This window comes from Lactuca serriola, chromosome 2 (genome assembly GCF_051521515.1).
Source record: "Lactuca serriola cultivar US96UC23 chromosome 2, Lser_US96UC23_V15, whole genome shotgun sequence".
In the NCBI taxonomy this organism is placed as follows: Eukaryota; Viridiplantae; Streptophyta; class Magnoliopsida; order Asterales; family Asteraceae; genus Lactuca; species Lactuca serriola.
Genome location: NC_136409.1, coordinates 160003740 through 160016602, shown reverse-complemented (window position 1 = coordinate 160016602; position 12863 = coordinate 160003740). Strand labels below are relative to the sequence as shown.

General features: G+C 31.3%; 1 protein-coding gene across 1 annotated transcript; it reads left to right on the top strand.

Annotated features, from left to right (window-relative positions):
* Positions 1-1204: 1204 nt before the first annotated feature.
* On the top strand, positions 1205-6523 carry LOC145087176 (transmembrane 9 superfamily member 2-like). The gene is made up of 7 exons (XM_079025089.1): positions 1205-1427; positions 2435-2475; positions 2567-3149; positions 3225-3362; positions 3564-3720; positions 5030-5514; positions 6004-6523. The coding sequence occupies exons 1-7, from the start codon at positions 1273-1275 to the stop codon at positions 6221-6223; spliced, it is 1779 nt and encodes a 592-aa protein (XP_078881215.1). The 5' UTR covers positions 1205-1272; the 3' UTR covers positions 6224-6523.
* The last annotated feature ends 6340 nt before the right edge of the window (positions 6524-12863 follow it).

Genomic DNA, 12863 nt, shown 5'->3' with positions numbered 1-12863 from the left:
ATGTTGCCCAATTTTTGTCAGGAAAACCTAACTTCCACTACGTGTTTTGTTTAAGAGTGTTTCCTGTCATTTTATTAGGGTAAAGTCGTTTAATCGGGGGAGATGGATGTAATAGCCACACATAATTTCTACATCACTCATTCAAAAATTTTAATTATGAAAAATACCTGATAAACCTTTTGTATTAAGTTGCCTATGGTATAATATATACACTGTAAAAAATAAATTGGTGAAATATGTACATACAACACAAATTAATGATATATTTTGTACAAAGAAAAATCAATGATATTTTTTGTATTCAGGCCAAAGATTAGAAACGACAAACATGTCGTGTCGTGTCAACACATTAAATTGGTTGAGAGAGTTTGACCCTAACCCAATCGGTTTAATTATCGTGTCGTGTCAAGTCGTTTATTTCCGTGTCGATTTCGTATTAATTTTCGGTTAAAGTTTAGACCTTGTAAATATATTATGTCATGTCGGGTTGAAACATCTTACAAGTTGGAAAGTAGGAGACGACGAGGAAGGAAAAAATAAAACATTGGGTTGGGAGGTGGTATGACAAAATTCATAATAAGTTTACAAAGCAAAATGAAAAAAGTTGGTAGGTGGTGAAGAGGAGTACAATTATGTTATTTTGAAAGTTTGAAAAACTTTTAGACTTTTTGAGTTTTCGTTTTCGTAATCTGATTCAACTTATTTCATCCTAAACATGTTAACCCGTTTACATAAACATGTTGAAATCTGTTACGCAAACTCATTGATTTTGTAGGGGTTGTCATATTATGTTAGATTTTACTGTATAAAAAATGTTAAATGATTCGTATATAATAGTTTTTTGTCATACATAACAATTTATACATAACAATTTATGCATTATAAAATTGTAGAATATAATATTTTAAAATATCAATTGTTATGTATGAAAAAAATTTGTTGTGTTTAAATCATTTTCCAAAAAAAAAATAATTGTATTTTTTTTTTCTTTTAGTGTTACTTGTTAAATTTAAGCGGGTTTAACCCATTCAGTACAAAGATCCATACCCCTAAACGTGAATGTTGCCCGATTTGCCGTTTTAGGACTTGCTAAGCTCATTCTCTTTTCGTTTTCCATTTTTCTTTTTTTATATCGTGGGACCCAAAAAACGTGAGAAGTCATCGTTTCCTATCGGGGTGAAATGCCCGGAAAGCCCTCAACAAACTTCGATGGAGTCTACAAAGTGAATTACATCTATTTTACACACATTTTATCTGTAGCAGACACCAAAGATGCTGAAGAAAATGGCCGTGATCCGGTGGTTAGTGGTGGCGTTACTGCTGGTTTTTCGCATCCAAGAAGTTCGTTCAGGTGCCGATCACAAGTACAAAGAAAAAGAGGAAGTTCCCATATACGCCAACAAAGTCGGCCCCTTCCATAACCCTAGGTATCTCTTATGGATTCTTTGACTAGATCGCTGTTTCATGCGTTTGATCTTGTGCATCATGATGCTTGTTCTCTACTCCATTTCTTCCGTTTTCATGCTTTTGCTACAGTTTAGTGGATCTGTTTTGTTATTTGTTGGATCTCAGCTTCAGTTATGTTATTTAGGGTTTTATGTTTCTGTAGTTGTAAGTATCGATCGGATGTGGTGACTCTGTAACTTCCGTCGGCATAGCAAGAAAGCTGCCCAATTATGTGCAGCTTTTAATATGGATAAAGTGTATACCTAAATTGAGATACAATTCATGTCTGTGGGACTAGAAGTCTAGAACTTCAAATGATCATTTGAAATTTGTTTGAGCGAAACTGGATGAGTCTATGTTGAACAGAAGGTTATGAAAAGAATGATGGTATAAGATCGGAAGCACTAAAGGTTTGGACTTAAATGCTCCCACATCCTAAATAAAGGAGCTCTTTTTACTGATTAGTTTCCAGTTGCTAATTGTACCTCACCATATAATTTGTTATACACACGTATATAGATCTTTTATGTCACCAACCCAAACATAAAGACCTGAGTTTGAAGTTTGAACAGATTATGTAGTTTATAATGTCAATCATTTATGAAACCTAAATCAGGTTTAAAAGACATTCAATTGGCTAGTAAAAGATTATGAAGTACTACAAAAAATGGGAATATCATGCTTACACAAGAAATTTACTTCAGTTCTTTTGTGTTGATGATTATGTAACTTTTTGAGATCTTAACTAAAAAATATTCCTAAAGTCCTTAGAAAGCTTATCATGCTCTTCCATCTAGATAGGCTTTTCAGTAATGAGGAACCGTTGCCTACATCATGCTTCGAATCTGTATATGTTCTTTGAAGTGCATTTTGTTTCTTCATATTTATACACTCTTTAAAATTTAAGAACCTTAAACTCATAGTTTACAGCATATATACTTACATGCCTTCTTATACACTCATTTTATATGTCTGATTTCTTCTACAGTGAAACATACCGCTTTTTTGATCTACCCTTCTGTTTACCAGGTGTGTATACTTGTTATCTTATTACATATTACCTTTCATTATTTTATTTCTTGAATCTGTAATTCCTCATTGATGAAAATGATGATTACAGATCATTTAAAGGAGAAGCCAGAAGCTCTTGGTGAAGTACTGAATGGAGACAGATTAGTCAGTGCCCCTTATAAGCTTCCATTTATGGTTGAAAAAGAGTCAGAAACTGTTTGCAGAAAAAAACTAACAAAACAGGAAGTATTAAAATTCCGAAGTGCTGTTGCCAAGGACTATTATTTCCAAATGTACTATGATGACTTGCCTTTCTGGGGCTTTCTAGGGAAAGTTGAAAAAGACAAAAATGACCCTAGCGAGGAAAGATTTTACCTTTTTAAACATCTTCACTTTGAGATCCTCTACAACAAAGATCGTGTCATAGAAATAAACGCGAAAGCTGATCCTAATGCTGTGGTGGATCTCACTGAAGACAAAGAAGTTGAGGTGGAGTTTATGTATACAGTCAGATGGAAAGAAACAAATATTCCTTTTGAGAATAGAATGGAGAAATACTCTCAATCTTCTTCCCAACCACATCATTTGGAGATTCACTGGTTTTCAATTATCAACTCATGTGTCACTGTTCTTCTCTTAACCGGTTTTCTTGCCACCATTCTTATGCGTGTCCTCAAGAACGACTTTGTTAAGTAAGAAATGAAATCATTTATTTTATGTACACATTTACAATTCCTTTTTTACCCTTTGTTTATTTTTGAAAAAAGGTATGCTCATGATGAAGAGGCAGCTGATGATCAAGAGGAGACTGGGTGGAAGTACATTCATGGTGATGTGTTTAGGTATCCAAAGTACAAGTCTTTGTTTGCTGCTGCCCTTGGTTCTGGGACCCAGCTATTTTCTCTGTAAGTAGAATATTTTTGAATTATAGGATAAATGCGAGAAATGGTAATTTGGTAATTTACTTTCATTTCAGCAATTGTTGCAAGTAAATTGAAAGTAGGATGCTTGATTTCTTGAATCTTGCATTTAGCCCTTGAATACTTTTCATGTTCAATGGATTAGTTTCTGAATTGTGTTTACTTTGACTTGTTGATTTTATTCAGTGCACTTTTTATCTTTGGATTGGCACTTGTTGGTGTGTTTTATCCATATAATAGAGGAGCTCTGTTCACTGCATTGGTTGTTATATATGCTCTTACTTCTGGGATTGCAGGCTACACTGCAGCCTCCTTCTATCACCAATTAGAAGGAACAAACTGGGTATGTAGATATGTAATGTTACTCTACAAATTATAAGGATTATTGCTTTCATATTCTCTTTACATTTTATTAAGCATCCACAATGTTTGACCTCATTTAGAGTCCTAAATACTTGCCACATCAGCAACACATATACATAAGCACTTCATAAAAGTTCTTATATTTTGGCCTCATAATCGATTTAGTCCTTATATGTTTTTTTTTATCCAATTAAGTCCCAAAAACAGGGAATTGTATTCAATTTGACCCTTTTACCCGGTCAACAGGTCATCCCACTTTCAAAAGTTACACTTTTGGCCCAAATTTTAAATTTTATTACAAGTTTGGTCCAAAATTTACTCTTTTTGGCCAAGATTTCATAATTTTGTTATGATTTCATCCTAAATTAAGTTTTTTACATTTTTTTTTCAAAAAAAAAAAAAAAATTCAAATATACTTTGTTTGTTGTATGAAATCATATTTTTACAAAAAAAAAACATATTTTTCACATAAAAAACCTTCTTTTTTCTATATAATTTTTTAAGGAAATACCTATTTTATAAAAGTTTTTAAAGGTATATAGGGGTATAATAACATATTTTACATAAGTGTATTTCATGCATTTTCACATAACTACGTTTTTATAAATAGGTATTTAAAATAAAATAATGTTTTTGTAAATACGTATTTTGCATATAAAAATGTTTTTTTTTTTAAATATATAAAAAAATAATGTTTTTCTGTGAAAAATATGTTTTTTTTTGTATAAATATGATATTATACAACAAAAAAAACATATTCGAATTTTTATTTGAAAAAAATATGTAAAAAACTAAATTTAGGATGAAATCGTAACAAAATTTTGAAATCTTGGCCAAAAGTGTAAATTTTGGACAAATTTGTAATAAAATTTAAAATCTTGGCCGAAAGTGTAATTTTTGAACGTTGGATTACCTGTTGACTGGGTAAAAGGGTCAAGTTGAATATAATTCCTTGTTTGTGGGACATAATTGAATAAAAAAAAAACATACAAGGACTAAATCGGTTTTGAGGCCAAAACATAAGGACTTTTATGGAGTTCTCCCTTATGTTATCTAAAAGTTTTGTTAACTAAAAACTACAATAACTAAAAAGCTACATTTAACTAGTTTGTGAAAAAAATCCGAAAGTCTAAACATGTGAAATCATCAACTTTAATTATCTCATATAACAAATCAAAAAACATGTCACTTTCTACATAAAAACAAAAACATATTAGTAACAATAATATTCAATATCAGCATCATTTCTAAAAACATACTAATAAGATCTTTTCAATTTTGATATACAGGTGAGAAACCTACTGTTAACCGGATGCCTCTTCTGTGGGCCCCTCTTTCTAACCTTCTGCTTCCTAAACACGGTTGCAATCGCATACACAGCCACAGCTGCACTACCCTTTGGGACAATTGTAGTGATTGTTTTAATATGGAGTTTGGTGACATCACCATTACTTGTTCTCGGGGGCATTGCTGGAAAAAACAGCAAAGCTGAGTTCCAAGCTCCTGTTCGCACCACAAAGTATCCCAGAGAGATTCCACCTCTCCCATGGTACAGAAAAACCATCCCTCAAATGGCCATGGCTGGCTTTCTCCCTTTCAGTGCTATCTACATTGAGCTTTACTACATCTTCGCCAGTGTGTGGGGCCACAGGATTTACACCATTTACAGCATCTTATTTATTGTTTTCATCATTCTCTTGATTGTCACTGCCTTCATCACTGTTGCTTTGACATACTTCCAACTTGCTGCTGAGGATCATGAATGGTGGTGGAGGTATGTCTTGTTGTTTTTAGAGTAAATTACACGAATGGTCCCTATGGTTTGGGGTAATTTGCGCGTTTGGTCCCTAACTTAGTGTTTTAACTCGGAAAGTCCCTACTGTTTGTTTTTTTTACGCCATTGGTCCCTACTATTTGTTTTTGTTACACGCTTGGTCCTTATCTTACGTAAAAATACTATTATTTAAAGAGAAAAAAATGGTGGGGTAGGTAAGGTAAGGTGAGTGGGATGAGGTTGGTGTTGTGTTTATTTAAATATATTAAAAAAACAAGTGCAAAATAGAATTTTTAGGTAAAATAGGGACAAAACGCGTAACAAAAACAAACATTAGGGACCTTCCGAGTTAAAAAAGTAAGTTAGGGACTAAACGTGCAAATTACCCTAAACCATAGGGACCATTTGTGTAGTTTACTCTTTTTTTTACCTTTCGAATCTGTACTTTTTTCAATATAATTTATTTTTGAATTATTATTTTATTTTCAGGTCTTTCCTATGTGGAGGGTCAACGGGTGTTTTCATATACGGGTATTGCTTGTATTACTACTATGAAAGATCAGACATGTCTGGATTCATGCAGACCTCTTTCTTCTTCGGTTACATGGCTTGCATTTGTTACGGCTTCTTTCTCATGCTCGGCATGATCGGTTTCCGTGCCGCCCTTTTCTTTGTTCGCCACATCTACCGCTCAATTAAGTGTGAATAGAAGCTCAAATCTCAATGTTCAGGGGCTGTTTCAACCAGGGGAAAAGAAAAAGATGAAAGCTATGAGAACAAAGTGTCCGAGTTAGATGTTTGATGGATGTTTTGATAGTTTATGTTGTTTTTTTTTTTTAATATATATTTTTAAAGTTTGACGAGAGGAAGGGAATTGAAAAGTAGCTACTCAATTTTGGCTTTGGGCATACATACTTGTCTTTTTCATTTTTAAATCTGTACTTCTGTAGCTTGTAATTAATGTTTGTATTAGTTCTTACTTATTTACAAGCCCTCTACATCTTTTCCACCTGCTTTTCATATTGTGATATGACTTTGTGTATGAAATTTTAATTCCTCCAAAAGCTAGTTCAAGTAGTATTTTTTTAGAGCTTTTGGCTTTTTATGTTAGGAAAAGTCACTGAACTTTGGTTCTATTAACTTGAATAGTCACTCATGATTTTTTTTAACGATTAAGCCTAGGTATTGGCTTTTGTTTGCATATTGTCTCCAACACCCCGTTACCACTTACATAACTGGTTACAATCGTTGACATGGCCCTTCATTTACACATACCCTCTTAAAGTTAGGGTTTCTATGGTCAACATTTTCATTCATTGAGAGCTTAAGTGAGGACCCAAACGATCCATGTTTGAAGAGTGTTTTTATAGAGCTCCTTCCTTGTAATGAAGCTAAACATTGATGCTTGAGGCACTAATTTTGTTGGTGCAGACCAAGATGAGAAATTGAGTATCACGAACATAGACGTTGGAGAGAAAAACAAATTCAAAAATAGACCGCCTTCTGGGGCAACAGTCATGAACACACTTTGTGGAGCATCTGATGCTTACATCCATGATGCGGAGGTCGAGAATGAGGATGATTATGGTTTTGATTTTGAAGACGACACCATGTAAACAGGCCATAGTCTAAGGACAAAGATGGTTTAGGGGTTAATTTCCTTTGTATCATATCCCAATTTTGAAAGACTTGATTACACTTGCTTATGCAATTTGGTTATACTTTCTTAATGTTGTATATCCTAATTATATGGTCTACTTGAATCAACAAATGATATCCTTCCTTATGTGGAGCACATGCAATGTGCTAAACACATATATTCCAATTTCAGGAAGGTATATTGAATTGCTTACGAACATCTGAATTAAAGGAACCCCATTACATTGTGCATGACTTATTTTGGTAGTGGAATAGCTTGTGAGGCAGTGGAAGATGGCATTGTTGAATGTTCAATTTCATCATCTTGGAGGCTAGGAAGAAACCACTCATAACTATGCTTGAAGAAATCAAATTATACATGATGGATAAGTTTTTTAGAATGCTTTAAAAGGTTGGTAGATGGGAAGGTGATGTATGCCCTGCTGATATTAAAAAGATGAGAAATTTTGGTGAAGATATGAGGTATGCACTTTTTATCCCTTTTCCTTTTAAAGGCTGAGTTTATCTTACTAAATTTGTTTTACATACTAATCTGCAGGAATTGGATTATTTTCCCCAAAGATGGATGCTTATGGAACTAGGAATGGCTATGAACTTTATTGTGTGGATTTGGGGTTACATGCGTGTTCATGTAAGTTGTGGGTCATCTGTGGATACCTTGTGTTCATGCACAAACTAATATCTATTACACTCATAAAGATCCGACTAAGTTTATTAGCCTTTGGTTTAGTAAGAAGAGGTGTAAAGATACCTACTCTAGGAACTTGCAACATATGAATGGAAGTAATTTACGAGTAGCTACTCCATATACCAAACCACTCCCCTAATAGCTAGAAGGATGCCAAGTCGACCAAGTATCAAGAGAAGAATGCATATTTTTGAAAATAATGACAAGTACTACCATATAGGAAGGTCTAGAAGAATCCAATGTACAAATTGCCAACATAAGGGTCATAACAAGGTTTCATGTAAAAATCCAATAGTTGCCCCAAAACCAAACCCTAAAAAAAGACAGAGACCTAAGTTGGATCCAACTGTAGTTACTAGACAAGGGGAGGTCATAGGGCCTAAGAAGAGGTGCTAAGGGTAGAGGTCAGATGTGAAGAGGTGCTAGGGATGAGGGTAAGATGGATGGATGTCAAAGTGGTCAAAGGGATGAAGGTTTATGATCACAACAACATGGAAAAACAATGAAGTTAAGGTGTAGGAAACACAAGTACTAGATTGTGTAGAGAATATGTTCTTATTCCAAGTGAAAGATATAATTGCAAAATTTGAAGGAGCCCAACTACGCTGATGATGAAATAATGAAATGTTTAGGTTTAACACATACCGAATTTTCTGTAATCCTTAATATCAAAGAGATTCCTATGGAGTTTGATATGTCCATGGTAAGTGTTTATCCATATATAGACTCTCATCATGTTAAGTCTTTATCCGTTTACATACTCTCATCATGTGTCATTAGGATTATGGTTTTCATACTAAAGAAATTGGTCCAAATACTTGGGTAAGACAAGATGAAGATGATGAAGTTCAAAGTGATGAGGAGGGTATAGATGAAACTCGATTTCTAGTGGAGGTTATAAATGAAACCTAATTTCTAGTCCTTGAGCAATTGGAGAATGCATATGCAGATCGTGGTCTTATGGAGGTTAAGGAGGCCATCTAAAGAATCACCAAGAATAAGCTAGCCAAGAATGTGGTTGACAAGTATGGAACTAGCACCAATATAGAAAAAAGCTCATGTTTTAGAGTAGGGGGTTTTATTTCATGTCTTTTAGTTGTCACAGTGTAACCTTTTGAATAGTACTAGAAATTGGAAATTATGTTGATAGCCCATTTTGTTAATCTTTTAGATATTATCTGCCTTTTCAAAAGGCTAAACACTATGATATTGTAACCCTTTTGTTAATCCTATGATATATAATACTTAGAACAAGTTTTGTTTATTGTTATCTTATTGCATTTTTACTTTCTTCCTTTTCATTGTTCCAAACCATGACATTGTTTACTTTCTTAGTTATTACTAGATTATAACCCGCGTAAAACGCGGAAGAACATATAAAAAACACATATCAAGGTATAAAAAGTTGGCACAATAATAATAATCATAATAATAAAAAAACATAAAGTAACATAAACAGACTTAGTGTTATTGGTAATATTGAAATGTCTAAAAAATATAAAGAAATGTCTAAATATATATAATCGTTGAAGAAACTCTTTGTAAAATTGTTGAATATCTCTTAATAAAAATGACAGCAGCAACCACAAACCACCAAAATGTTTAAGAACTATTTTTATGAGATTTTGACATCTTTCTTTAATCGTTTTTCACATGAAGTCAAAGACACTGATTTTAAACCTCAAATTTATATGAAAACTTTAGGCTTTAGTCATTTAGTGGTAATTTGATAAACCAGATAATTTCACATAAAAAGATTAACCAAAGATAAATATTTTTGGATCAATATGTATTTGATAAAAGAGGAACATAATTATTTTTAGGTCGATATGCATTTGTAAGAAGAACATAAAGAAGTAACATGACGTTAGTTTTTTTAGAAATGTTTGTTGTCATATGTTTTTATTAATAATAGAACATGCATTTAAAATAGAGAAAATAGAGAAATAGTTGGTCAAATTTTGCGAATTAGGACTCTACGTCTACCAATTCGTGTCAATATTAACCATTTACCCTCTCATATTTATAGTTTATAATAGTTAATTTCTATTAATTGTTTATTTATATTGTAACGTTTAAAATATCCAATTAATAATGAGGACTTAATAAATATTAATGGTTATTTTATATGATTTTTTTTTTATTTATAATAGGTTTCGTATTTCTTTTTCTTCTTTATAAAGAATTCATTTTATTTTATATTTTATTTTGTTATAAGACACTTCTCGTAATTTTAGAACTTTTTCATTTTTTTATTTTAATTCTTTAACACTTGTTGGTGGTGGTCATTAGATATAGAGAAACACCAAATTTTGTCAAATTTATGGAGTAATAATAAAGGTATTATGTAGAAAAGAAAACAGAGCGCGTAATGGTCAACTTCAGGAAAATGTTGGCAATCGTTTGTTGATTGATCTGTGGAGATGTGGATGGCGTTGGTTGGTGATAACTTGATGGAATAGTATGATAAAGGACTTATGGACTAATTGCTTCCTTGCTTGAGACTCCGTTGTGAAATCTTCTAAATCAACGAAGTTAATATTTAAGCTCCAAACCATATATGTTGAGGCTCTAATAAAAACAATAAAAAAACAAAATAAATAAGTAAATAATCAAAAATGAAAATGAAAGACAAATCAAACATGTTGGAAATCGAAAATGTCAATAATACTCCAACATACCAGTCATTCTTAGCCCATGCAATCTTCTTCTTGTTTCACTTTGTTCTTGGTGTCCAATATCCTCAAGCTCTATCGATCTTGATGATAATCGGTACTTCAATCTAAGTATCTAAAAAACAAAAAGAAAAGTAGAAGAAGGGGAAGGAAAATCAATCAATATTTCCTCATTGTACAATCTGAAAACCACTCAGAATCAATAAAAACCCTAGATAAAAAAATGAAAAATAGGAACATACCTAGGATTTGAAAGCGAGAGAGATGGAGCGGGTAAAAGATTAAGGTAGATAACGAAGGAGAGAGAACATCAAAATACCTAATCAAGCATTTCATGTGAGACATGAATTCTCTAATCCACCATGGAAAGTAACAAAAACAATCGAAGACCTAAAAAATTGAAAACCAAAACAATCGGAGATGATTTGCTTCCTGATTAATCAATTGATGATTAATCGAGGGTTTGAAATTTTAATGTGGATTAGGGTTTTTGAGAAAACTGAATCTTGTGAATTGATTAGGACGAAGCATAAAGAAAGACATATTAGTTGTGGTTCGACGGTGGTTGCTGTTAGGCATAACAAAATGGCGTACTAATTTTTCAAAAGAAAAGGCATATGATTTTTTTTAGGATGACATCATAGTTTGATTCATCGTTGATCCAACTGTGGAAAATTATAAATGAATGACAATCAATGGGTCAATGTAATTTGATATATCTTTCAATTATATGAAATATCAAATAATAAAATTTCATTACTATTGTGATAATTTAGTTTATATATTGTATTTTCACTAATCTTAACGGTCTTATTTTTTCTAATAACCGTAACGCTTTTATTAAATGTACTTTTTACAAATCTCCTAATATCTTATAATTTTTATCTTACTTTATAATTTTCATAACTATGTTATTCAAGATTGACTGCTTTAATAGTGTTTTTTTTTTAGTCTATTCAATTTTATATTTCATTGTACAACATCATCGTTTGTATGTATTCTAAAATTTCACTTTAAAAATATTTAATGTTTACACCTTGATATTGATTTTTTTAATAAACTCATGTAATAATTATGGAATATATATCTCATTTTAATTAACATTCACTTCCTTTATTATATCAAATTCTTCATTAAACGGATATACTTTTGGAAAATAATAATTATAATAGGGTAGCATTATCTAAAATGTAAATGTTTGATATACTTTTGGAGAAAAAAAAATCAGGATCATTAAAAAAATTTATATAAAGAAAATACAAATTTAAATTTGTTGAAATTATGGATGAAATTACTGGCAAAAATTTATTTTGGAGGGAGTTGTATTTTGTAAGGTATAATAATATTACAAAATTTGAAATATCTATATTTGTTGTGTAAATTAATAAATTTTATTGTTACTATACAAAGATAAAAAAGTAGTTTGATATGATATACAAAAACATAATAATTTCAATGATATTTTAAAATCATGCCAAAATTAACCAAATTCTTATATATAAAAATTAAAAAAAAAATCATAATCATCTTTAATATATAAAAGTAACATTTTTGTAATTAATGTCAGTTCCGAAGATAGTTAATTTTTGTTTTGTTAAAGGTACTGAATATCTTTTCATATTTATTTGAAAAGTTTCAGAAAAGTAGTAAACTGATTGTAATTTGTGACAAAAAAAATCGAAATATATGAATACATACATTTGATATATGAACAAAAAATAATCAAAAAAAATATAAAAAGCGAAAGACAGTACTGACCTTCTAGCGCACAAGAGCGAATGTTTATAGCAGATAATGATGATGGAAGTTATAAGCAATATTAAAGATGTTGTAGGAGAAAGTTTGAAGAAAAGAAACGATTGAAAATAAATGTAAGTCGCGGATTCAATGATGAATCGTATATGTATGTGATAATTTGAATATGATTTTTCGGTATTAATGATTTCCTAATAAAAAAAGATTTTATATTAATGGTTTACTAATATAAACGGATTTATATTAATGGTTGATATTAAGGCCTTGATTGAAATAATTTGTTAGTAATATGTTTTTAAAATTGACCATATTAAAATCTTCATAACTGAAAATTCAAGATGTAAAATATGGAAAGTTTTTATTGGAATTAAATACATTCCATTTCAACGAATGTAAGTTATTGATTGATGATTGGAAAACATTTATTGGAATTAAATACATTCCATATGAGGAAGATGATGTCAGCAATTTGATCTAAGGGTGAAAAAAATAAGATTAAAATACAAATACGCTTTTAGTTATTATTATGTTGTTTGATGAATATACCAAATTCATTTTGTAAATCAAGTTTC